At 40.4% G+C, this 27,907-nt stretch overlaps 1 protein-coding gene across 1 annotated transcript in view; it reads left to right on the forward strand.

Annotated features, from left to right (window-relative positions):
- The window catches only part of KCNMB4 (potassium calcium-activated channel subfamily M regulatory beta subunit 4), a 68,842-nt gene that overhangs the window by 23,042 nt on the left and 17,893 nt on the right, over window positions 1-27,907 (forward strand). The window contains exon 2 of the mRNA XM_032170730.2: window positions 10,890-11,017. Coding sequence (XP_032026621.1) covers window positions 10,890-11,017 — 128 coding nt within the window. The remainder of the gene's footprint in view (window positions 1-10,889; window positions 11,018-27,907) is intronic.

Genomic DNA, 27,907 nt, shown 5'->3' on the forward strand with positions numbered 1-27,907 from the left:
CAGCTCACGCCTGTAATCCCAGCACTTTGGGAGGCTGAGGCAGGCAGATCCCTTGAACCCAGGAGTTTGGGACCAGCCTGGGCAACATATTGAGAATCTGTCTCTACAAAAAATACAAAAATTAGCTGGGCATGGTAGCATGTGTCTGTAGTCCCAGCTACTTGGGGGGCTAAGGCAGAAGGATCACTTGAGCCTGGGAGGTTGAGGCTGCAGTGAGCCAAGATCACACCACTGCACTTCAGCCTGGGTGACAGAGTGAGACCCTGTGTCAAAAAAATAAGATCAAATAAAAATTTTGTGGGACACCCTTGCTGGGCCCCATTGGCCTACTTCTGATACTGAACTGGATGCACCTTAGGCCTGCTGCATCTTTCTTGTGTTGAGTACCTTGCTTCCTTGATCCCATGCCTTCCTCTTTCTTAATTTCTTTCTTTGTTTTAGTGGAGTACATCCTCAAATAGCTTTCTGAGAATGAGTGAATGGGAAATAGAATTTGTAGGCCTATGTATAGATCAGAGTTCTGTTTCTGAGGATTTAGCACACTCTAATCATGTTACTTGAAACAAGTTTACTATTTGTTAACCAGTATCCATAAAATATTGTAGGACTGTACCTCCATCATTTCTTTCAAGAGAAATAAACAATCAGATGTTCTGCCCAAAGTTATGCTTAATGAGCTCAAATTTGCTCATCCATCAAAACTGATCATAGGCTTTAAGAACCTCCTGGCACACTGCAGAGTATTCCTTGGGGTCTGTATATCCCAGTATGAGGAAAACCAACCCAGATTAACAACTGCATTTTAGCACAAGATGGGGCAGGTGATAGTATAAAAAGAGAAGGTGCCTTGGGAGTGTGAGCCATTTGCTTCTGAAATTTATTTGCCAACAAGTCCTGCTTCAGTCCTGTAAATCCCAACTTTATGTTTTAGTGAGTCAAAATAGCCCAGCATACAGTGGGTAAAATGGTAAATTGATGTTGCATGTTCAGGCATTCAGACCCTACTGGGACCCAGTAACAAACCACTTGTTTCTCAAAAGGAGAATAGTCATTTTCCAGAGAAAGCATGGGTTTGCTTTATACCATCAGGGCTCTCTCTGGGCTCCATGTCTCCCCTGATCTGTCACAGACTCTTCTTTGTTATTGAAGCCACTGAGCCATAGAGATGAATTGAGACAGCTTCCTGCTCTGTAGCCTTGAGCAGGTTTTCCTGCTCTGATTGCCACTGAAAGCTGGCACGTTCTGGGTTACTCAGTATATGGATCAGAGAAGCAATCCCAAATGTCAGTATATGTTTCCTCCAAAATACGAAGACGCTATACTTTCAGGATATGTCAGAACAATCGTTAAGAGAGTTCATGGACTCCCTGGGCCTATTGTGACACTAACTTGGGCCAAAACTTCATTTTCCCCTGACCCCCATGAGCTCTCATTCTAAGCACAGGTGTACTTAGAGTCCCCAGGGATTAGCATTAGCATAGAGCCAGTGTTCAATACTATTGTGAATGTCTGCCCTTTCTGCTCTATACTACTCTGCTACATGTCGGCATGTTCTGCTGGGAAAGGCTAGGAGATTTTCAGTAGGTACAACTTGAGGTGCTACCACAAGGACTTTAGGTATAAACCAGCCCCCTCACCCTTCCTCTAAGGAGCTTTGGGCCTGGGATTGGCTGAGGAGTCCTGCCTTACATCACAGTGACTCATAGACTTCATTTCATCAAACCTCAAGTGTTTTTATACTTTCAGGTATGTAAATAAAGAAGAACCTTAGAAGGTTATCCATTTATTTTAATCCTAGATGTCCTGTGATCTCAGGCACTGTCAAGGATCCCTGTGGCTCAAGTCATTTTTCTTATGTTCACACATTCTTTTATTTTTTATTTATTATTATTTTTTTTTAGAGAAAGGGTCTTGCTCTGTCACCCAGGCTGGAGTGCAGTGACACAATTATAGCTCACTGTAACCTCAAACTCCAGGGCTCAAGCTATCCTCACCTCTCAATCTCCTGACTAGCTAGGACTAAAGGCATATACCAGTACACCCAGCTAATTAAAAAAATATGTTCTGTAGGCAGAGGGTCTTGCTATGTTGCCCTGGCTAGTCTCGAACTCCTGGGTTCAAGCAGTCCCCCTGCCTTGGCCTCCAAAGACTCTGGGATTACAGGTGTGAGCCACCGCGCCCGGCCTATGTTCACAAATTCTGTGGGTCAGAAATTTATAAAGGACACAGAGAAGAATATAGTCTCTCTAATCCATTTGGATTAATCAAAAGTCCCATTTGGAAAACTCAGAGGCTGTAGGATGGAGGCTCATCTGCAGGTTCATTTACTTACGTATCAGGCAGTTGATCCTGGATGTTGGCTGAGGACCTCAGTTCCTCTCCACATAGGCCTTTCATGTGATCTCTCATTATGGGCCAGTTTGGGTCTCCTTGTAGAATACTGTCTGGAGACCAAGGATGAGCATTCTCGAGAGAGATGCAAGCAGGTGCTTTATCACCTTTTCTGATCTAACCTTGAAGTCACACTGAATCATTGCTGTAACTACAGGCTCATTTATGTGCTAAGGAAGAGAAGCTAGACCCCCACCTCTCAATCGAGGAGTGCCAACATCACATTGTAAGAGTATGTGAAATGGGATGTATATTAATGCAGCTCTCCTTAGAAAACATACTCTGCTACAAATAGGAAGCACCAATTTTTTTATCATCACCATACTGGTTCTAGAGGACTTAGAATAGACAGGGCTTGTTGATCCCCTTCATGCAGAAATGATGGTTGTAATATTTCATTGAATATATATCGATACATACACACATTGAATTTGTGTACCTTACAGTACACAATATAGCTACGGGTAATGCCATCAATGAAGCCATCTGAATGTGTGCATGAACATTTAAGAAAGTTTTATTTCATTTCAATGTCATAAGAGTATTGACCATCTCCATTAGAGAAATGCAAATCAAAACCACAATGAGATGCCATCTCACGCCAGTTAGAATGGCAATCATTAAAATGTCAGGAAATAAGAGATGCTGGAGAGGATGTGGAGAAATAGGAATGCTTTTACACTGCTGGTGGGAGTGTATATTAGTTCAACCATTACGGAAGACAGTATGGTGATTCCTCAAGGATCTAGAACCAGAAATACCATCTGACCCAGCAATCCCATTACTGGGTGTATACCCAAAGGATTATAAATCATTCTATAAAGACACATGCACACGTTTGTTTATTGCAGTACTGTTCACAATAGCAAAAACTTGGAACCAACCTAAATGCCCATCAATGATAGACTGGATAAAGAAAATGTGGCACATATGCACCATGGAATACTATGCAGCCATAAAAAAAGATGAGTTCATGTCCTTTGCAAGGACATGGATGAAGTTGGAAACCATCATTCTCAGCAAACTAACACAAGAACAGAAAACCAAACACTGCATGTTCTCACTCATAGGTGGGAGTTGAAAAATGAGAACATAGGGAAATAGGGAGGGCAACATCACACACTGGGGCCTGTCGGGGAGTGGGAAACTCGGGGAGAAATAGCATTAGGAGAAATACCTACTGTAGATGAGGGGTTGATGGGTGTAGCAAACCACCATGGCACTTGTATGCCTATGTAACAAACCTGCATGTTCTGCACATGTATCCCATAAAATATAATAAAAAAATAATAAAATTTAAAGAGTATTGACCATTTCCTCAGGATTTTAAATTCTGATCAGGAGTTATTAAACAAATGTTTATAGGCCCTGTCATGCTTGTTATAATTATTAATAACTATTGAACTTCTTCCAGATTAAAATTTCTTGTTTTGGTGTGATTGCTTCTATTTGGATTCAACTTCTATTTTTGGCAAAGACTGTGTGTTTTTATTTTATTTTATTTATTTTATTTTATTTTTGAGAAAGAGTCTCACTCTGTCGCCCAGACTGCAGTGCAGTGGCGTGATCTCGGCTCACTACAACCTCTGCCTCCCGGGTTCAAGCGATTCTCCTGCCTCAGCCTCCTAAGTAGCTGGGATTACAGGCTCCTGCCACCATGCCTGGCTAATTTTTGTTGTTTTAGTGGAGAAGGAGTTTCACCATCTTGGCCAGCCTGGTCTTGAACTCCTGACCTTGTGATCCACCTGCCTTGGCCTCCCAAAGTGCTGGGATTACAGGCATGAGCCACCACGCCCCACCGTGTTTTTATTTTCTAACTCTAAAACTAAATGAACTATTTTGAAGATGGAATGCCATGCCGAACTTTTCAGTCTTAATAATATAACCAACCTTAGCAGTCTGCCTGAATGCAGAAGTTAAGTGAATATTATTAAATTCCAAAAATCCAGATGTCATATCAACATATGATAGTAAATTCTAACTAAAAAAAACTATGCATTGGAGGGTGGGTGTATTCTCTGGGAGGTAGTGAGCAACTTTCCACAGAAACATTTAAGGAGAGAGGAGCAATTCTTCAGTGAATAGTAGGTCAGATAATTTGGGCATTTTCCAACACCATCTCCTATGCCCCTTGTCCTCCAAGTACATTAGATGACTCAGTCTTTCTGGAACATCCATACACAGCGTCTGCACATTCCGTTTCTTCTTGGGATGTCACCATCCCAACCCATTCTCTGACAATCAAATTCCTGTTCGGCGTTAAAGACACAAATCAAAAGTCATCTCTTCTGTGAAGCCTTCTCTTATACTCTGGAGGCCAAAATATTCATGTCTTCTTTTGTAGTCACAAAGCAGTTTGTAAATATGCTACTATTACTACACTGCTTGCTTCGGGGGAGGTGGAGAGGGAGAGAGAGGGAGAAGGGAGTGAGTAATAGCTAATCTTTGTTTCCTATGCAGTACTCAGCAATCAAGAATAGTTTATTGCATAAATTATCAATTCTAAAAATCTGTCATCCCAAGGGCAGGAGAGCTGTTAAAAATGCAGATTCCTAGTCTTAATGAATCACACTTTCAGGAGGGTGGATCTTTTTGACAAGCAGTTCAAGTGATCTGTGGAACAGACTTTGACCATCTCTGCTCTAGGCTGGGCACCACTCTTTCTGCCCAGCCTACTCTTGCCTAAGAGCTCATTTTAGCTTCTCCTGTTCTTAGTTAACCTTGCTTTTCACAATTTCTAAGCCATTTATTTAACTCTGAATTCTTCCATAAGATTACTTTCATTTAGCTTTCAGATATGGATAAACATTCTGGACTACCTGCCCTAGAATTTAGTTTTTTAGCTGACATATAATTTCGTATATATTTGTTCAATTAACCTACATTCATAAGGACTCTGTATATGTGTATGTGTGTGTGTGCCCATGCACATATGCACCGACAACATTTGAAACATTATGGAGTTTATTTATTTATTTATTTTTGAGATAGGATCTTGCTCTGTTTCCCAGGCTGGAGTACAGTGGGATGATCACGGCTCACTGTAGCCTTGACTTCCTGGTCTCAAGCAGTCTTCCCACTTCAGCTTTCTGAGTAGCTGTGACTACAGGTGTGTACTACCATGCCTGGCTAATTATTTAATATTTTGTAAAGATGGGATCTCACTTTGTTGCCCAGTGTGGTCCTGAACTCCTGAGCTCAAGTGATCCTACTGCCTCATATTCCCAACATGTTGGGATTACAGGCTTGAGCCACTGCACCTGACTATTATGGAGTTTATAAATGGCTCAGTTATACTTTTTATTTCACAGTGTTTTCTGATTATATGCTCATATTGTCAGAAGTATCACTAAAATTACAATGATAGCTGACAGATATTTCTTACAGGAGTTCAGAAAACGAGGGGTTATGGTATAAAGTATAATTAAACATGTGTTCCAGTAGATAATGTTTTAAGAATTCATTTTCTAACCAAATTTATTTGGAAATTATTTAATCAGCTGCATGCATTCTAGTATTATGTCTTTCAGTACTACCCTCCCTAACCAAATGAAGTCAAGGGAAAACTGGAGAAACAAATTTCCTCATTTCTGTTTCTTAGATAATTCCTAACATAGAACCCAGTCTCTGATATTTAACTAAGTAGACCACAGGATTTATTCAATAATCTTTAAATGATTCAGTAACAGAAGAAAGTTAATTCTGCCTACTCTGCCCAAATGATTGAAATGCAGTCCTCTCAAGACACTTATCACAAAGAACCTATTCAAAAACGATTCTATTAAAATATAAATCCCATTGTGGTTGGCAGAAAAAAAAATGCTGTTATAAATCCTGATAAACCCTAACATACAATAATGGAAAACTAAGTAATAATAAGTACATAATCAAGCATTCCATGTCGTGTGATGATAGTGTCTTTTCTTAATAAACTCATTGGAAGACTTTATGTTATTCTTGTCAGGATAGCCAACTCAGTTCCATGAACTTTGTTCATGAATGCAAAAGTTCAAAAAATCTTTTTCTAAAATATTTTTTCAAAGAAGTGATTTTATCCAAGTTCAGACAGCAAACAGTATGGGCTCCAGTGAAGGTTATTTGTGCAGTAATGATATTAGAAGCCTGGAAATGCTGCCTTTGCACATGAAAAACAAAATAGGTCAGAACTATATGAAGAAATTTCTCTAAGGAAATGCTATTGTCCTCCATGACCAAAGGCATTATGTCTATAAATTCACCTAAGTGAAATTACATCCATGGCACCAGAAACCAACCCTGAAGCCAAATTGAAACAGGAGGGAACAAGCAAAGACTTACAGTGAATTTCTCTGAGGATGTACCAGGAAGACAAAGGACTGCAACAGACTTGCCTCAACCCATCAGCTCTCAGGAGGACTACATCAATTCCATTCCAATAAAAATACTACACTGGTGCTCCAAGAGAGGGATGCAGAGGGCAAGGGATCTCCTTGTCCTAAATCAGGAGCTCCAAAGAGAGAAGACTAGGAATCCCTAAAGATAGAGATATGGAAAGCAGTAGTTAGGACCACTCTGCAGCCTGAATCCCAGCTTTTCCATTTGCCATTGGGACCTTGAGAAAGTTTTCTTCTTCTTTTAGACAGGGTCTTGCTCTGTCACCGAAGCTGGAGTGCAAGTGGCGTAATCTCAGCTCACTGCAGCCTCCGCCTCCCGGGTTTAAGCGATTCTGGTGTCTCAGCCTCCCAAGTAGCTGGGATTATGGGTGGGTGCCACCACGCCCTGCTAATTTTTGTATTTTCAGTAGAGATGGGGTTTCACCCTGCTGTCCAGGCTGGTCTCAAACTCCTGACCTCAAGTGATCTGCCTGCCTCAACCTCCCAAAGTGTTGGAATTACAGGCGTGAGCCGTGGTACCTGGCCAATAAAGTTTTCTTAAGTCCCTCTGTCCCTCAGTTTCCTCATCCAAAAATGGAAGTAATTATAATATTTGTTCATTTGAATTAATGCAACACTTGACATATAGTCAATAAATGTTGGTTGTGATGATGATGTTACCATGTAGGTTGTTATTTGTGGTCCTCCCCAAATGAGAGACATCCATGGTGGAACTATTATGAAGCCTGGAAAACCACTAGGGTTGAACAATCTAGAAATAAAAGGCATTCGTGTGATTGAATTCTCGAGTTCTTTTTCCAGCACCGTGCTTTGGACTTTCATTTCTAATTTATGTAAAAATTCTGGCAATCTACGATGATCCACTAAGTGAATTGAGAAGGAATCTAGGGAGGATCTGAGTTAGGCTTCACAGTAACTTGAGAATAAAGATTTAAGGAAATGGAGCCATAATGATTTTTAAGAATTTGATGTTTGCCTTAAAAAGTTTAGCTTTTCAGACCAGGTGTGATGGCTCACACCTGTAACCCCAGCACTCTTAGAGGCCGGGGTGGGACAATTGAGCCCAGGAGTTTGAGACCAGCCTGGACAACAAAAGGAGACAGACACCTTCTCTACAAAAAATTAGCTGGGTGTGGTGGAGTAGCTGTAGTCCTAGCTACTCAAGAGGCTAGGCAGGAGGATCACTTGAGCCCCAAGAGTTCAAGGCTGCAGTTAGCTATGATCTTGCCACTGCACTCCAGCCTGGGTCACAGAGCAAGACCCTGACTCTTAAAAAAAAATTCTTTCCGGGAAATGTTAGTTTTAAAAAATTGCCAGAGTATTATAAGTATAGATCACTTAATCTATGTCACTCTTTGGAAAGAATGCAGTGCATAAAAAGAATACTCAAATTTTGATCTCAGATTATTTTCTCCAGTGTAAAAAAGTACTTTCCGTCCAAAAACCCATCCACACAACCTCAGACTTTCCAAAAAAGTAAGAATCTTTTAAAAAATCTGACATGAAACTTCAACATACCTAATACAGAACTTTACACACTCAGTGAAAGTTTTTGACCTTTTCAGAAGCATGTCAATGTCATTCTTCTGGTCAAATCTTAGGTTATCATTTGAGAGAGACATTTCTTTTAAACCCATTTCTCCCCAAAAAACTAAATAGCAAAGAATTCAAACTGAGTTAACTTACAAATATTTAAAATCTGTTTTGATTACATGTGGTTGTGAATTGTTGTTTCCTAACGCACTTCTCTTGTGTCAAGTATTTACCCATTGCAAAAAGGGCTCTGATGAATTTTTAGGCTTTCACACTTCACAGCTTCTACCTCCAAATTGGGAAATTTCTCCTTCCTAGAAGAGCACAATAAATTGGCACCTACTCACACTTTATAAACTAATTGACTATAATGTAGAAAAATATGTATTTTAATAGGAGGAAACAAAATATCCAATACCTTAGAGAAAGTAAGCAATAGGAAAATCATGGTCCTCTTGTGAACATTTTTCTAATGCAAAGTACTGGCCCCTAAGGAAGGACCTACCACACTCCTCCTCTTTGCTGGCTGGAATACTGGCTTAGTCAGGGTTCCCAGCCATCTCCCCAGTGGGCAGGATCTCTTCTGGGAAAAGTACTGTGACAGTGTTTGTAGTCCTGCCTTCTGCTGGGTTCTTTCTTGGTGTACCTCCAAGAATAGAATCATAGAAATGTAGAGCTAGAAATTATTTTGGAGATTTTGCATATTTGAAAAAATGAAGTCCAGAAAAGGGAAGTAATTTACCCAAGGCCTAACACCTAATAGACAATAGGACTGGAGCCCTATCTAATGGTCTCCTTTGCTTCCAAACCCAACTGCTGCTTTGGAAGAACTCAGAATCCATAATTTCACAGACATTTTTAGCTTTGTATTACTGTTATTAATAGAAGTAGAACTCTATGTGCAGAAGATAAACATTCAGTGATTCAATCATTAAAATAACATTTGCATAACATGTTGTGGATGTATTGTATATAATAGACAACCAAATTTACTAAAATTTATAATGTCTATATATTTTTTAAAAGTTTAAACACTGTGAAAATAATGTCATCATCTTGAATAAAAATGTATCCGCGTTATCATTAACTAATTCAACCAACATTTTTGCAACTTCACCATTAGCAGACAGTCATAAGTGTGAAAATATAGAAAAGACAGAAAACAGTTCTTGTTCTCACCTCGCCAGCAAATTGGGAAGGCTGACATAAAACAGACAAGTATGATACTCTGTGTTTCCAGCTGTGATATCACGTGGCGTGAGTCCCATGGCAGCAAAAATGAGGGGCACTTAACTGTGGTAGAAGAAAAAGAAGGCTCCCTCAAGTAGGTAACACCAAACTTGAATCTTAAAGGAGATTTAGGAACAAAGGGCATTAAAAGGAGAGAGAACAGCCTGTGCCAAGCAAGTAGGTTGACAGCACGTGGCAGATTTGGAGAGCAAGTACATCCATATGGCTGCATCCCAGAATTAAATGAGGGTGAGGACAGGCAGGGACCAGATCACGAAGAGCTTTGTGCATCATGCTAAAACATTTCAGTTTTACCAGAAAATAGTGAGAAGGTGTTGAATAATTGTATGCTGTAAATTAAACAATGTGACTGAAATTATACTGTAAAACTCTATGTTGTGTTTGGTTGGCTTTCCCTGCTCCTTACTATCAGATACCTTAGTAAGACATCTAAGCGTAGAATGTGATAAGACCACCAGAATCTAGTTGTGGTTGTAGAGCTGACGAAAATCTCAATGTCTGCATCTATAAAATGGAAATTGTTATAGGGTTGTAAACAGTACACAAGTTAAGTCCTGTTAAGCATCTGCGTCTGCTGTATTGCAAACAATAAATAGAAACTGGCATCATCTTCGTCATCATTGTAAAAAGCTGAATTGCAGAAAATGGATTAGAATGCGGAGAGTTCATTTTAACATCTGGACCTAAGAACAGTTGTCTGATTCTGCTTAATCTGTATTGCTTAGAATAATACAGCCCCTTTAAGAGAACTACTTTGTCAGAGGCATGGCTAGGAAAATACATCAGTTAGCAAAATACATCAGTTAGCAAAATACGTTGATTATGTATTTAAAAGGAAATTTTCCACTGATTTTGTTGTCCAACAGAATGTAAGAAAAGAAAACTTGGGTTTCAGCAGTTAGGAGCAGTATCCTGAGAAGAGCTATGTGCTTGAATTTATTAGTTACAGGTAGAAGACAGAAATGCCAAGGTTCATAGATAGCAATTGGGGATAAAAATAAACTTTTTTATGCCTCCCTCTGTTGACAGACAGGTCACCAAAAGAAAGAGTATATTATGCTTTTAATTTGCTATTACATGGTAACTGTTTATAAAATACCCTTACACCATAATGACTGAAGTTTATTTTTTGCTGTGTTTTTGTATTTGGAATACTTTCTGTCCTTGTGCCAAATTGGAAATTTGGACTATAGTTTAGTAATTTCAATTTGGTTGTATTTAAAAATTAGGGAGGTCTAAATTAGATTTACTGTCTTTATAATGCCATCTTTCTATAAAAAATGACTATATCTCAATATTCCATAAAATAATAGATTTACTTTCTGTATTCTATTTTGTTAGTGCTCCTATATCCCTCCCTGTAAGAGAGAAAATCAGAAGAATTTGGAAAGTGTCATGAATTGGCAACAGTACTGGAAAGATGAGATTGGTTCCCAGCCATTTACTTGCTATTTTAATCAACATCAAAGGTAAGTCAATATTGGCATGTGCATATTAAAATTGTTTGTAGACTCTGCAGCTTATCACACTGATATATCGTAGATTATGCCCACTTGACAGCATGGAGATAGCCTCAACTCTTCCCTGCATGTAATTAGGGAAACCCATATAACGAATCTGCAGGACAGAGAAAAAGACTTGTGTTGTACACCTTACCCTCTGAATATACTACAAAATGATAATGACTTTAGGTAGTAACGCTACTTTGCATTTCCTAAGAATTACAGATTGGTGCACGTAAGCTAAACAATGTGCAGATTTGCCAGCACTTTTAGACTGCATCGAATCTTACCTTTCCTTTTCCTTTCTATTCTGATGAAGTGTCAATAACATGAGTTCACACCATTAAAACCTTACTTGACTTAGTATTCAGTTTATACCATATAAACCATGTAAAGATGGTTCCTTGGACTAGGGTACTTTGGTACCCACTCAGATTAATCAGTAATTTATTCATCAAACATTGATTGGTTATTCACAATTCCTTGCTGTACATCTCCACTTGGATGTTCCAGGGTTACTGCAGACCTTCACTTGCTCCCATAATCTCTGTCTTAGAAAATGGCATGACCATTCACTCATTTACCAAATCCAGAAACCTTTGAGTAATGCTTAGTTCATTTTTCTCCTTTGTACTTTGTAACCTACGTCACCATCATGTATTTTTGTTCGTTTTTAGACAGAGTCTCACTCTGTCACCCAGGCTGGAGTGCAGTGGCGAGATCTTGGCTCACTGCAGCCTGCGCCTCCCAGGCCCAAGTGATCCTTGTGCCTCAGCCTCCCGAGTAGCTGGGACTACAGGCACACATACCACAGCTGGCTAATTCATGTATTTTTAGTAGAGACAGGGTTTCACCATGTTGACCAGGCTGGTATCTAACTCCTGACCTCAAGTGATCTGCCTGCCTCAGCCTCCCACAGTGCTGAAATTACAGGCATGAGCCACTGTGTCCAACATATCATGTTGATTTGTACCTCTATCTTGACTCTTCTCTGCCTCCCCACTATCACTGTCTTAGTTTACATCCAGATTTCTCAGCTCCATTAACGCTGAGTTACAAGACTACTGAGTCTTGTAACAAGTCTTCCGCCTCCACCGTGGACCCACTCCAAGCCACTCTCCATAGTACTGCCAAGGTAATCTTTCTAACATGAGTCTAATCAGGTTACTCTGCATAGTTTTCAGAGTAAAGCTCAAACATCTTGGCATGGCCTATGTCAGATACCTATTGCTGCATAACAAACCACCCTAAACGTAGTGGCTTACTACAGCAATGACACATTTTTTTTTTTTATGATTCTGTGGGTGTGCTGTGCTCATTTGCAGTCAGATGATGGCTGAAACAGCTGCATGGTCCAAGATGGCCTCCTCCCTCATATGCCCAGCAGTCAGTGCTGGCTGTCAGCTGGGGCGCCTCAGTATCCCCACCACCTGGCCTCTCATTCTTCAATAGGCTAGATTGCCTTCCTTACAACATGGCAGCCTCAGACGGCATTTCAAGAGTGGTAGGCCTCGGCTCTGGAATTTGAATAATATCACTTCTGACACCTTCTGTTGGTCAAAGCAAGTCATGAAGCCAGCCGTATTCATGAGGTTCTGGAGTAGGCTTTGCCTCTTGATAGGAGGAGCTGCAAAACATTTGTCACCACATTTAATCTACCACAGGATACAAGGCTTCTCAAGATCTTGTCCCAGACTGTCACTTCTCCAACCTCATTTCCTTGCTCATACTCTTTGCAATAGCCATTCTGAACTATGTGCACTTCCTAGAATATTTTATACTTTTCTATGCATGCCTTTTTATTTGCTTTTCCTGCTTCTTGGTGGCCATACTGGCAACTCCTCAGATACCATCTTCTCTGGGGTGCCTTCCTTGATCCCCAATTTTGACTTAGTTCTATATCAGTTGAGATGTGATTTGTTGCAGGTAATCAGAATTTTGACTCAAAGCATCATAAAAAAATTAGGAAATGTATTATTTTATATATCAAGAAATGCAAGGCCAGGCATGGTGGTTCACGCCTGTAATCTCAACACCGTGGAAGACTGAGGCAGGAGGATCACTTGAGCCCAGGAGTTCAAGGCCAGCCTGGGCAGCACAGGGAGACCCTGTCTCTATAAAAAAATTTTTAAAATTAGCCAGGCATGATGATGTGCACCTGTAGTCCCAGCTACTCGGGAAGCTAACATGGGAGGATCGCTTGGGTCCTACTAAGCCTTGGGAGGTTGAGGCTGCAATGAGCCATGATCACACCACTGCACTTTAGCCTGGGTGACAAAATGAGACCCTGCCTCAAAAAAAAAAGGAAGAAAGAAAAAAATGAAAATGAAGGAGAAATGCACAGGTGCACTGTTGGATGCAGTGATTTAATAGTGTCACCAAAACCCAGCTCCTTTTTAAATCTGGCCTCAAGGTGGCTCTTTTCACAGTTATAATATAGTTACTTTAGTTCCAGATGTCACAGCCAGATGCAGCAGTGTCCAAAGAGAGAAAGAGCCTGTCTTTCTTGATGCATTTTTCTTGGGATTTGGAAACCTTTTCCCGTCTTCCCACGGGCAACCTCCCCTCATGTATCCTTGTTCACAGTGAGTTCCTTTGCCTACACCTAAACCAATCACAAGAAAGAACAATCAGAATCAACCCCTGACTTGGGGCTAGTGTTACGTCTCTTAAGTCACTTGGAGAAGGGGTATACCCCTGAGTAGATTTGGGAAGGAAGAAGAAAGGGAACAAGGTGTTGTGGAACAACCAAAAATGCCAACGAAAAGGTGTGTCTCCCATATTCCACAGTCGTCTTCTTTTTTTTTTTTTTTCCAGGAAATGTTTCTGAGTCATAATATTCCATAGGCTTCTATTTACAACTCTCTCCCAGGGGCTTGCAAGGGTTGCTTCACATAACTAGGCCAGAGGAGCTTTTTATTTTATTTTATTTTTGTTTTGTTGGAGTAGGAGTCTTGCTCTGTCACTCAGGCTGGAGTGCAGTGGCATGATCTTGGCTCACTGCAACCTCTGCCTCTCAGGTTCAAGTGATTCTCCTGCCTCAGCCTCCCAAGTAGCTGGGATTACAGGTGCATGCCACCACGCCCAGCTAATTTTTGTATTATTTAGTAGAAATGGGATTTCACCATGTTAGCCAGGCTGGTCTTGAACTCCTGACCTCAGGTGATCCTCCCGTCTTGGCCTCCCAAAGTACTGGGATTACAGGTGGGAGACTCTGTGCCCAGCTAGAGGAGCTTTAAAAAAAGAAAATTTACCACAGACCAATTAATTAGAATCTTTGGTGGTTGAAACCGGGCATTAGCATTTTGTAAAATCGATGCTAGGGATTCTAATCTATAACCAGAAACTAGAGTCACTGTTCTGCCCTTTCACTTATCACCCATTACTGGAATTGTTTGTATGCCCATTTTCCTCACCAGGCTGCACACTTGTTAAGGGTGTGGGCCAGTCTTCTTTGTTTATGTTTCTCTAATATCTAGCACAATGCCTGGTTTTCAGGTAATAAATATTTGATGAGCGAATGAATAAGTGAATGCAATGTGTCAAATTAAAAGGAGCGTTCTTTGCTTCCAAGGAATTAGGATTTATTGGTGAAAGCATATGCATATGCAAATATAAGTATGATTATATCAGCTAGAAATAGAAGGGGGAAGACTGAACACTGAGGTGGCAACAATAAAGAAATCAAGGCTTGACAATGTAAGATACCTTAGGTAAATAAGTTATGTAATACGGAGTAATGAGTTTGTAAGCTGGAAAGGTAGCTTGGGGTTAGATTTCTAATGGGTCATTCGTGTCAAACTAAAGAGATTCTTTGTCATATAGGCAGTAAAAATTTGTGAAAAGTTTTTTTTTGTTTTAATCGAAGACTGACATGAGTAGACCTTTTGAGTTAGAAAGTAACTGGTGTGGATGTTGAATGTATACTGGCTGGGAAAGATGGGTTAAAGGCAGAAAGAAAGGAGAGTACTGAGTGAAAAACATTTTTGAATGGTTACTGTGTGCCTGCCATTGTGAATGACATTTTATTTAGATTACTAAATTTCTAAATACTAGCCCCATTTAACATATGAATAAACTGCATATTTAAAAAATTAAATAACTTGTCCAATACACACAGCTGTTAAGTGCAAAAACTGGAATCCAGTTTGTCTGATTCCCAAAGCTCCCATCAACTATCTGCTGGTCCTCATAAGAGACTTTGAGGACAGAAACGAGAATAGTGGTAGTGAAAGTAGCAACAAGGATTATAGCAGTAAGATTTTCTAGTTAGAATCAACAGAACTTAATGACAATGTAAGTGATAAGGAAAAAGGTGTCAGACTTGACTGAGTGTTAGAAAAGGACAGTCTAGCTCTGAGTATGCTGAATTTGAGAGATACTTAAAATATCCAGAAGATGCTTTGAAAGAGTTAGAAACACAGACTTTTAAGTTCAGGAGCAAGAGGTCAGAAGCAGTGCTGTTCAGATGTGGGAATCATGGTGCACAAGCTGTAGTTAAAGCAAGGACAAAGAGTGCATATTGTGAACGTTTAGAGTGAGGAGGGAAATGTTCACAGAATCTTAGGATCATCTACGTTTAAGTTATAGGCAGAAGGAGATGAAGGAAGAGTGGCCAGAGGGTGAGAGGAAAATAAAATAAGAACATCTTAAAAGGAGAGTATTTTAAGGAGAAGAAGTTAGTCAAGAAGAAGATAATTTAGGTACAGCCTTTGATAAGTACATACTACTCATTCAAGAAGTTTGCCATGGACAACATCATACTAAATAGCAAAGAAAACACTCAACAGAGGGAAAAGGCAACCTACGGAATGGGAGAAGATATTTGCGAACTATATATATGCTAAAGAGTTAGTCCCCTGAATATATAAGGAACTCCTACAACTTAATAGTAAAAGAAACTAATAATCTGATTTTAAAAAGGGCTAAGGGCTTAAATAGGTATTTCTCAAAAATAGACATCTAAATGGCTGACAGGTATATGAAACATTGCTGAACCTCACTAATCATCAGAGAAATGCAAATCAAAGCCACAATGTAATGTCACCTCACGCCTCTCAGAATGACTATTAACAAAAAAACAAAAGACAAGTATTGGTGAGGATATGGAGAAATTGGACCCTTGCATACCGTTGGTGGGAATGCAAAAGGGCGCAGCTGCTATGGAAGACAGTATGGATGTTCCTCAAAAAATTAAAAGTAGAACTGCCGTATGATCCAGCAATCCCACTCCTGGGTATTTTTCCAAAAGACTTGAAATCAGGATCTTGCCCCTTCAAGATCCTGAAGAGCACTCCTCCTTTTACCACAGCAATATTCACAATAGCCAAGATGTGGAAACAACTGAAATGTCCATCAGCAGATGAACAGATAAAGAATATGTGAAGCCAGGTGCAATGGTCATACCTGTGGTCTCAGCTAGGGGAGGCTGAGGTGGGAGGATTGCTTGGGGCCAGGAGTCCAGCCTGGGCAACATAGCGAGATCCCATCTCGAAAAGAAATAGAAAGAAAATATGGTATATACTTACAATGGAAGTGTTCAGCCTTTGAAAAGAAGAAAACTCTGCAACATGTGACAACATGGATGAACCTGGAGGACATTATACCAAGTGAAAGAAGCCAGACACAAAAAGGCAAATACTGTATGATTCCACTTACATGAAGTATCTAAAATAGTCAAATTCATAGATTAAAAAAGTGGAATGGTGGTATTATCAGGGGCTGGGAGGAGGGGTAATGGGAGTTACTAATCAATGACCATAAAGTTTCAGTCAAGTAAGATGAATAGGCTCTACAGACTTGTACAACACTGTACTATCACCAACAGTAATGTATTGTACGCTTAAAAATTGAAAAGGGTATATCTCATGTTAAGTATTCTTACCACAATACAATAAAATTGAAGTTTCCTATGACTGGAAAAAAGCTTGGGGAGGAGGTGAGTAACTGAGGAGTGGATATAGAGAAATAAGCCTCCTGCAGATGAAAACTGTTGGAGGGAGAGAGGAAAATGGAATGTATATCGTAAAGTAAAAATGGAACGTGCCCTGAAGAAAACGAGACAGAATGAAATAAAATGCTGAAGGAGTACGCAGATTTCTTTTTCTGTGAGGTGGGACTGTTTGAGCCTGAACCCACCGCCGTGTGAATCAGGTGCTTCCTTGAAGCTTCTTCCTGCCCTGGACTGGGAACTGGTTTCAGAACGTTCCTGAGCTTGAGCTTGAGCTTGCGGTTGGAGGTGAACAAGGCACCCCTTCCATGTGCTGTCCTGACTAGATGGTGACCATGTTGATGAACGTCCTCTCACTCCCCACTTGGGAACTGCGTGTTGTGAGGGCTGCCTCCCCCTGACAGGGTTGCCTCCTCCTGTCAGGGCATGAATTTTGAATATTCTCAGTACCCAGTCAAGAAGGACTATTCCTCCAGAAGTGTGTGGTCTACCTAAAAAGAGCTAAACCAAATTATATACTAAAAGTATAAAAGTATTTTTTTGTACTCTCGCAACAATTCTGACACCAAATGTGTGGGGTATTTCCACACCAAGCAGTTCAGTTCTCTGGTGACACTAGCTGGTGTCCTACAGTTCAGTTTGTTTCTGGAGTTGGCATAAGATCCCACAAATTAAAGGGTCCAGCCCCACAAGATGACCCCCACTTCAGATGTCAAGCGCATGTCCCAGGTATCTACCTGTACTTCTGACTGACCTTCTCTAAGTCAGGGTTTCCCACATCCTCCCTCCTTGCATTCAATAATTTGCTAGAATGGCTCACAGAACACTTTACTTCCTATTCCAGTTTATTATAAAGGACACAACTCAGGAACTGCCAGATGGAAGAGATGCATTGAGCAAGGTGCCCTCTCCAGGCACACCACCTTCCCAGCGCCTTGATGTATGCACCAACCCAGAAGCTCTGGAGTTGTTAGGGTTTTTATGGATATTACGTAGGCACGATTGATTACATCATTGGCCCTTGGTGGTTGAGTTGATCTCTAGCCACCTCTTCCTTGCCTGGAGAGGTGGCTAGAGAGAGGTGGTGCTGAATTCTTTTTTTTTTTAAGGCAGAATCTCACTCTGTTGCCCAGGCTGGAGTGCAGTGGCTTGATCTCGGCTCACTGCAAGCTCTGCCTCCCGGGTTCACGCCATTCTCCTGCCTCAGCCTCCCGAGTAGCTGGGACTACAGGCACCCGCCACCACGCCTGGCTAATTTTTTCTATTTTTAGTAGAGACGGGGTTTCACCATGTTAGCCAGGATGGTCTCGATCTCCTGACCTCGTGATCTGCCCGCCTCAGCCTCCCAAAGTGCTGGGATTACAGGCGTGAGCCACCGTGCCCGGCTCGAGGTGGTGCTGAATTCTAATCCTCTATTCACATGGTTGGTTCTTCTGACAACCGGTCCCCATCCTCCAAGAGTCACCTCACTAGTATAAACTTGGGCATGGTTGAAAGGGGCTTACTATGAAAAAACGAAGATTCTCCTCTCACCCCGACTACTCAGGAAATTACAAGGGTTTTACAAGTTCTGTGCCAGGAACCAGGGCAGAGACCAAATACAAATTTCTTATTATGTCACCTATAGCAGTTGTGTTAACTTTAGTACAGTAAATTTAAGCTCATTATACCTCCTTCAGAACGGATACACATTCCCTATCCATCATTTCACTGTCCCATTCCCAAACTGTGGGGGTGTAGATAGAAGCGGGGGTGGTCTATCACAGCCCAGCAGCACTCAAGACAGGATTTTTCAGCGACTCTGGGAAGGCAGGCGTTCGGAGTTTGGCTCTTTTACCATGACATATGTGAGAGGAAACGGGAGTGCTGTTTGGAGGTGTGAAAAATGGCAGCTCCCTGGTGCCATCTACTCTTAGTACACTTTTTACTACTGCTAAATATGAAATTAAAATAGACTTACTGTATGGACTCCCAGATGCTCTTGAGAAGATGAACTTTATATTTAAAGAAACCTTTAGATTTCGCTCAAATGCAGGAAATTAGGGAGAATAGTCAAGTTTTCACTTTCAAGAAAAGGGTGTTATTTTGAAAATCTAAGACAAAGATTAGAGGAGTCTTAGCTTTCCACTGGTTAAGCCTTGTTGAAGCAAGCTATATTCCGGTGTTGAGTCTGCAGTGGCCGAAGCAGCCCGGAAGCAGCTGTGCCTGCCATGGGCAGTCAGTCTCCGTGCAGCCATCCCTCTCTACACCCAGGAAGGATTCTGCAGAGGCGTCACTGGGGTGAATTCATGCCAAGGGTTGAGTCCATTTGTGGCCTTCCCATATAACCTTTCCACTCTTTGCCTCCCTTAACCTCGAGGCTCAGTCTCCTTCCAAAATGTGTAGATTTTGTTTTTACACTTTTTTATTCAGGTAAGTTCACAATTCTCCCTATATCATTTTTTCATTTTTTTTCTTGGTCTTTCCCTGGCTTATCCCTTCTCAGCAAAATCTAACTTGTACCCCTGTAACGAGTATGCTTTGAAACCCCCTTTTCATTGCCAGAAAACTTCTCTGTATTCTCAATCTTTTCATACAATTTTCTTTCTTCATCTTTGCCTTAACTGGCTTCTCCTTGAAGAGGGCTTGTCCCTTTGAAAATAACTATTCATTCTTCAATTCCCTTTGGATCTGAAGGCCAAAAGGAGTAATCAGTCTTTATTTTTTTATCTTTTCCTCTTGTTGGAGAGCATAGAGTTTTTCTATAAAGGTTTACTTTTTAGTACTTTGTTTTATACCTCTGGATAGTAGGTCACAGAGTACATGGAGCAGGCTTACACACACACACACACGTCAAATGAACAAATCCAGCCACACCACCTGTGCAGTCTCTTGAATTCACTTCCTCCACCACTGCCTGGATTCAGGCTCCCACCTGGCTCGTTGAAGCCATCCTCAACTAGTCTGTCAGCCTTGGTCTTTCTCTTGTCTATCATCCACACCACGCTAGGTTTTGTTTTGCTTTGTTTAAGCCTCCTTTTGATCTTGTCACAGTCCTTGATTAAATTTTTCTGCCTTCTTCTTATCTATAGGATAAAGGTCATGCTCTTCCAATTCCAACTTCAACTTCTGCCATTAAATTATGTGCCAATCAAGGAAAACCAAAGACAAAACAACAAGAAAACAACAACAAAATAGCAGACATGGTCCTTACCTTCATGGAGCCTATAGTCTGTAGTCACAACAGTAGTATAATTACAAAGTAGGGTAGTGCTATGAAGGGGAAGCTGAGGATGCTGCTGTGAGATATTACGGCATGTTGGGGAATGTCAAAGACCTTTCTGTGTAAATCAAAATTAGGTCAAGACCAGAGGATGTTCAAGAATTAGCTAGGTAAAAAGCTAGGGGGAGAATATTTCAGAATGAGATACTACCATGTGCCAATGTTCTGCAGCAAGAAAGAGCTTGGTTGTTTTAGGTACTGGAAGGCCAGTGTGTCAGGAGAGCTGTGAATGAGTGGGATAGTGGAGCAAGAATTAGACAGGGCTTAGTTTTCTCTTAAAATGTAGTGAGCAGCCAATCGTTGGTTTTAAGCAGAGTGGTAATATGGTCTGCTTTACATATTTTAACTTTTATTCCAGCTACATCAGTCACCTCGAGTCACTCTGTTTCTCATGCACCTTAATGCCTTTGTTCCTGTCTCTTTCTCCTCACCTGAGGACACCTTCACCTTTTTTACTTCTGGGAATTAGCACAGCACAGTAGTCCTAGAATGAACTCTAGAACCAGATGCTTTCTAGGGGCGTGGTCTTAGATATGTTACTTAAATCTATCTGTGCCTCAGTTTCTTTTGCAGAAGTGGGATATAATATCAAGGAGATGGCATGTGCCTAACCCACAATAATTCCTACAAAAGTGTTTGCTATTATTGTTTTTATTACTATTATTAAGATTCACCTCAAATGTCACTGTGTAACCTTCTCCCATCTTTTCAGGTATAATTCATTACTTCCTCTTCTGCACTCCCACACTGCCACAGTTGCTTTTATCACACTGTTAGAGAGTTGAATATGTACTTTTCTGCTGTTATAGATTATGAATTCCTTAAGGGCAGCAGTCATGTGACATCAAGGCATCGCGATTTACATTTCTCCTCTACCACTGATTAATTGTACAACCTTAGATAAATTGTGCACCTTCTCCATCTTGGTTTCCTCACCTATAAAATGAGGGTAGCATTACCCATCTTAAGGGCTTTTGTTCTGGTTTTATAAGAAACACATTTGCACAATAGCTAATACTTAGTAAACACATATGCTTTTCTTCCCTGCCTCTGTAGATTTCTAACAACCAAGTTAGAGACAAAGGTGGGCCTGGTTATTTACTGATTGGAGGCTGAGGTGTTGAATAAATAAATAATGAGGGTTTTATGAACGAGCAAAACAACAGAACACAAAAAAAGGAAGAAAGAAGAAATTCTATTGTTAAAATAAATATGTTGTACTCCTGATGCTAACAGATATATCCTAATTTCTAAGTTCATTCAAAGTGTGTTTATCCTGTAGCATATGTTTTTAAATCCAATTTACCCTTAGCATTTTAAAGAAAGATAAACATAATGGCCTGAGCTCAAATTGAGTAGCGGTTTCTTCAGAACACAGTTTTAAAGCCACTAAAATAAAGATGAAAAGCAACTGGTTAGAAAAAGACTGCTCACTTACTTAGGGTTTAGTTTTCTTATCTATAAAATTTGATAGACTGATGTATTAAATGATCTCTAAAATTCCTTCAAACTCTCAATTTCTATGGTTTTATGATTCCCTGGTTCTGAAGACTTGTACAAAATTACAACAACTTAAGATGCTAGATAAAATCCTAATTGTGAAAGGGAGCGGCAATTAGTAAAGAAATAAATGGTTAACAGTCTGGAGCCATTTAATGGAGAGGGAGACAGCCCTGCTACCTCAACGGTAATTGAGTTTCATAATGATGACACTGAGTCATCAAAAAAGGTTAAATTTGGTTCAACCTACTCTCCTTAAAAGGCAAGGAAATGTGTAATGCATTTTTAGGAAGATTTTTACCAATAATATTTTAATATTTTATTAGTTTTTATTCAACTTAAAATTTAAGCTTTAATTATTTGGAAAATTCACTTTTGTGAATGCCTATTTCCTCTCCATGAAGCGAGCCCATTTCAGGGGCTGCAGAGATCTTTTTGCCACCACAGAATAGCTTATCACGCTGGTATCATGGTTGTTACTCTTTTTGTAATTTAGTGTCCTAAATTTTACACATAAAAGTGCTACCATCTCAAGCTGGGAACAGTGGCATATACCTGTAGTCCCAGCTACTTGGGATGCTGAGATGGGAGGATCATTTGAGTCCAGGAGTTTAAGGCTAGCCTGGGCAGCATAGTGAGACCCTGTCTAAAAAAAGAAAAAAGAAAGTGGTAGATGAACTGAAGAGGTTGAAATAGATAATACTGTGCGATTATGTCATGCTAAGGGGTTTAAATTTGTCCTAAGGGCAGTGGAGGAGTGACAGTCACATTGATGTTTTAGAAAGACGAGTCTAGTGGCAGCATGGAGGGTAGATTGATAAAAGCCAAAGCTGGAGGATCCGTGAACAATTTGGAGACTGTTGTACCAGTCTAGACAAGGGATGGTAAGAGCTTGGACAAAGGTAGAATTAGTGGAGGAAGAAAAGGAGGAATGGACACAGGACTTGAAGGAAGTGGAATCTGCAGATTTAGAGAAGTACATGATGCTTGATAGGGGTTGAGGTTAAGAACTGGATGGAGGCTGGGCGCGGTGGCTCACACTTGTAATCCCAGCACTTTGGGAGGCCGAGGCGGGCGGATCACGAGGTCAGGAGATAGAGACCACGGTGAAACCCCGTCTCTACTAAAAATACAAAAAATTAGCCGGGCATGGTGGCGGGCGCCTGTAGTCCCAGCTACTCGGAGAGGCTGAGGCAGGAGAATGGCGTGAACCCGGGAGGCGGAGCTTGCAGTGAGCCAAGATCTCGCCACTGCACTCCAGCCTGGGCGACAGAGCCAGACTCCGTCTCAAAAAAAAAAAAAAAAAAAAAAAAAAGAACTGGATGGAATTGGATCCAGTTCTGGCTTTCTGTCCTGGGTAACTGTTTTGGAGGCACCATTAACTGGAATGTTCCGGGAAAGCCTTTGCTTTCGTGATGTAAGTACTACTGCCTCCTGCTTTCTGATGCCACGACAGCAAAAGCCATCATGCAGCTTTAAGGTGATAAACAGGAGAGTGGACATCTACACATTAGTAGAGTGGAGCAAAAAGAGCCAGCTTCCTCGCATGCTTGTGGAACAGCTGCCCCTGCCCTGGCCATGCTACCTCTGGATTTCTTGTTATGTGAGACAGACAACACTTACATGCTTAGAAATGGGCATCTGAGTATGTTTATAACCAACAGAGTGAAAAATGATTGGTCAGTTGTAGTTTATTTTCCTGATGTCTTTGCATTCTAAAAACAGATTGAGCTCTAAAAACAGATGCAGCTCAAAAAAAGATTTATTTTAATGTATTTGTATGTTGAATTTAATTGCATCATTGGCTTCTAAGTTTTTCTTTTGGCTTTTTTATAGAGCAAATTACGAAAGAAAAGACTTCGTTTTTACTACCAGACCTCTTAGTATACAAATGGCGAAAATGTGCATATAAAGATGGGACCTAGGATTTGGAACAAATTCCAGAGGAAAATTTTGTTGACATTGGAATGAATTACTAAATACTATGTTTGATATTTGGTAAAAATTACTTATTTTTGTTTTCTACTCTGAGAAGTATTTCTTACAGTCTTATCATTAGAGAATAGACTGGTTCTATGGCTATTTTTTACAGGAACATATTGGCTTTTTCTTCAGACATTAAATCCAGTGATATATCCTGAATCTTAAAAAACAAAACAGTAAATCTGGAATCTTACCAAAACCAAGTCTTTTCCATATACATTTGTGTCTGTCTCCATATTAAGACAGATTACATCAGAATTGAAGGCTTTCTTTGGTCCCAAAATCTGTACTTTTTAAAAAAAGCAGTGATTGCTGTGGCTTCTCCAGTATGCTGTGGAATATATATGGAAGTTATTCCAGTGTTTTTTCTCAGTCTGACATCCAAATGGCTGTACATTACTTAAAATCTACATTTGAGAGTCTGTTTTCTAATGGTTAATCAAAGTGTTTTCATGCTTGCAAATTCATCTTCTAACAGCTTTTATCATCATGGCATTAAAGTTAAGAATTTGATGTTATTAAATCACTTTTCATTTAAGATATTTTATGCAGGCTTCAAACAAAGCCCTGAGGGAATTTCGGAGGAAAAATACAAGAACCATAGGACAAGTAGGTCATAGAGTGCAGCATCATCAGATGGTGGAATGCAGGGCAGGGCTGTGCGTCAGGAGACTCCACTCCATTTCTATCCATAGCTCTCTTCGTGACTTAGTGATTGACCTTGGGCTACTTATCAAAGAGCTCTTGCCTCAGTTTCTTTTTTTTTTTTTTTTTTTTGAGACAGAGTCTCGCACTGTCGCCCAGGCTGGAGTGCAGTGGGGCGATCTCGGCTCACTGAAAGCTCCGCCTCCCGGGTTCACGCCATTCTCCTGCCTCAGCCTCTCCGAGTAGCTGGGACTACAGACGCCCGCCACCACGCCCAGCTAATTTTTTTTTTTTGTATTTTTAGTAGAGACGAGGTTTCACCATGGTCTCGATCTCCTGACCTCGTGATCCGCCCGCCTCGGCCTCCCAAAGTGCTGGGATTACAAGCGTGAGCCACTGTGCCTGGCCGCCTCAGTTTCATCTTAGATAAAATGGGGCTAGAAGTCACCGGAAGCACATGTCGAATGTATTGTGGAGTTCATAGACTCACAGACTGTCAAATCTGGAGACACTTTTCAGTCATTTGCTCCAACCCAAAATGAATCCCCACCATATAATTTTCTGAAGTGTTTTCTGCTCTCTACTTGAACAACTCTTGTGACAGTGGACATCACCTCCTCCTGAAGAAGCCCACTCCATTTTTAAACGTTTTTAGTTGTCAAGAAATTAATCCTGGGAAATGCCTAAAATAGGCAAATTCATAGAGACAGAAAGTACATTAAGGTTATCAGGGACTGGGGGAAGAGGAAAGTGGGGAGCTATTGCTCAATGGCTGGAGAGTTTCTGTTTGGTGAGATTTAAAAGTTTTGGGCTGGGTGCGGTGGCTCACACCTGTAATCCCAGCACTTCGGGAGGCTGAGGCGGGCAGATCATGAGGTCAAGAGTTTGAGAGCAGCCTGACCAACATCGTGAAACCCTGTCTCTACCAAAAATACAAAAATTAGCCGGGCGTGGTGGCGCATGCCTGTAATCCCAGCTACTGAGGAGGCTGAGGCAGGAGAATTGCTTGAACCCGGGAGGCAGAGATCGCAGTAAGCCGAGATCGTACCACTGCACTCCAGCCTGGGCGACAGAGCAAGACTCTGTCTCAAAAGAAAAGATTTTAGAAATAAATTATGTGAATCTAATTAGTGCCACTAAATTGTGAGTCTAATTAATGCCACTAAATCGTACACTTTACCACAATTTTTAAAGATTCACCATGGTTAGTTCTATAATCTCAGTGTGGAGGTTGTTGGACACACATTTTCCAAGTTTTACAGAAGAGGCAACAGACACTTTAAGATCACATGGCCAGGATCTGCACCTGAGTACTTGACCTTCAGACTGTGGGTGTCACCAAGTTCATATTGCCATCACTGTTGGGAACAGATTTGTTCTCGTCATTTGGGATGCTTTTCTTACTGTGCCCTGAGCTGGCCAGTGCAGAGGAAGGCAGAACATTTCTACCACCCTTGATAAATCCAGAGACTAAAACTCAGTTAACGACATGGCATGAGCTTTTTTGGCAGCTACAGCACGCTATTAATTCATACAGAGCTTATACTTAATTAAACTTGCTCCCCCAACATTTGATTTATACATGCTGCTGTTTATTAAAGCAGGTTCCCCCTTGCTGAGATTTGTGTAGCGTTTAAATACGCAAGAATTTAAAATTTATTCCTATGTGAGTACATCTTGTTGCTTTTGACCGACTGTTCCAGTCTCATAATTATTTTGACTCTTGATTATAGTACCCATCATATTTGTTATATCTTCCATCATAATTCTATCTTAATTGTAAGTCAAAATGGCTTTGATTTTTCTCATCCAAGTTATCAATAAAAATGCTGAAAAGGATTAGGACATAGACCTATTTCACTGCTGATCTTCCTCTGGCCTTTCATAATAGCCAATACCTGTTTACCATGCTGCCTCTGTACCAGAAACTGTTTAAATGTTTTTTACATATTAACTCATTGAATGTGCACAACACCCCTGCAAGGCATTATTAACACAATCCTCATTTTATACATGAGGGAACTGGAACACAGAGAGGTTAAGCAATATGACCAAATCACATAGCTGGCAAGTGACAGAGCCAGGATTCAAACCTCTTATTGAGCTTCCAGAGTCTGTTTTCTTAACCATTCTGCTCTAGTGCTGCTAACATCAGCCAGGATTCTAGTCCATATTGGGTTAGGATAACATAAGGGACTATATTAAATCTAATTAAAAAGATTGCTATTATAACATTTTTTTAAGTGTATTGTTGGTGGCAAAATAATCTGAAATGCCAGACCAAAGCATTTGTGCTGTATCTTCTACCAAGAAATTATTTCCCCATTTTTTCACCAAACTCTAATCTCCTGGTCTTTCATGTCTGCTGAAAAGATACTTCCTTTTTATTTTCCCAGGCAAACTTCAGTTCTCCTTCTTTAATATTACCTCTGCACTTTGTACAAATGTCCATTGCATTTTGAAATGGATTTCAACAGTAAGCCAACAACAAACGTTTATGAGCACCTAGAGCACATGCCAAACATTATTCTGGGTAATGGGAATATAAACATGGGAAAATGGTGTTCCCGCCCTCAGATTTACAGCTGACTAGTGAGAGCCAACACACAAATATGGCCCTGGTCCTTGCTACATCATAGTTGTTCTGCAAATATCACGTGGCTGAATGGAAGAGAGCTGAGTACCAAGAAAGTCTTTTAAAATGCCCAAATAAACATCTCTAAACTTTTTTGTGCTTTAGATTAAGATTATTTTTGACCGTCATGGCTGTTTCCTTAGTGAAACCATTGGATCCTCAGCCTTTCCTAGTGTGTTTCAGTGAGCTTAGGCTAAATTAGGCTGTGGTAACAACCTGAAAATCTCAGAAGCTTATAACAACCAATGTTTATTTCCTGTCCAGGTCTGTCTTGGGTTGTGTACAGCTCTGCTCCATGTCATTTTCACTGTGGGACCCCAGATGAAGGAGGGGTGCCTATCTGGGACATTAATGCTAGTATCAAGGTGAAGGAGCAGAAAACAGGTTTCTGTAGGAATACCTGTGGCTATACTTTTTAGTGATTTTCAAATTATTTACCATGTTTATTCTACCAATCTGATAGTTATTTGCATGTATTTTCTTGAATTTTGAATGTCACATGCTACCAGGATAAAGTTAAGCTGCTGGCACATCTAAGAGAAACTTGAAGACTGATAGGGTCTTTTTCATTACTCAAGTTTTAAAATTCTATTGTTGAACTGTAAGTCGCCACTTTAATTGTTATGCATATTTCTGTATAGTATTTTTGTTCTCCAAACATATTTGTAATCAATTCATCATTTAGGAAAAGAGCCTCAAAATTAATTTAGCTAATTTTACTTTGCAAAGGCATTTCAAGATCTGTTTAATGCATCTTAACTGAGAGATATTGCTGGACAGACTACAACAAAATTGAATGTAAAAATTGAATGTACAGTAAAGTATTCTTTACTATATAATTTAGGGGTTAGGATGAATGATTCATTGCTAGCCTTGATAGAC

Source organism: Hylobates moloch, unplaced genomic scaffold, assembly GCF_009828535.3.
Source record: "Hylobates moloch isolate HMO894 unplaced genomic scaffold, HMol_V3 SCAFFOLD_12, whole genome shotgun sequence".
Classification (NCBI taxonomy): domain Eukaryota; kingdom Metazoa; phylum Chordata; class Mammalia; order Primates; family Hylobatidae; genus Hylobates; species Hylobates moloch.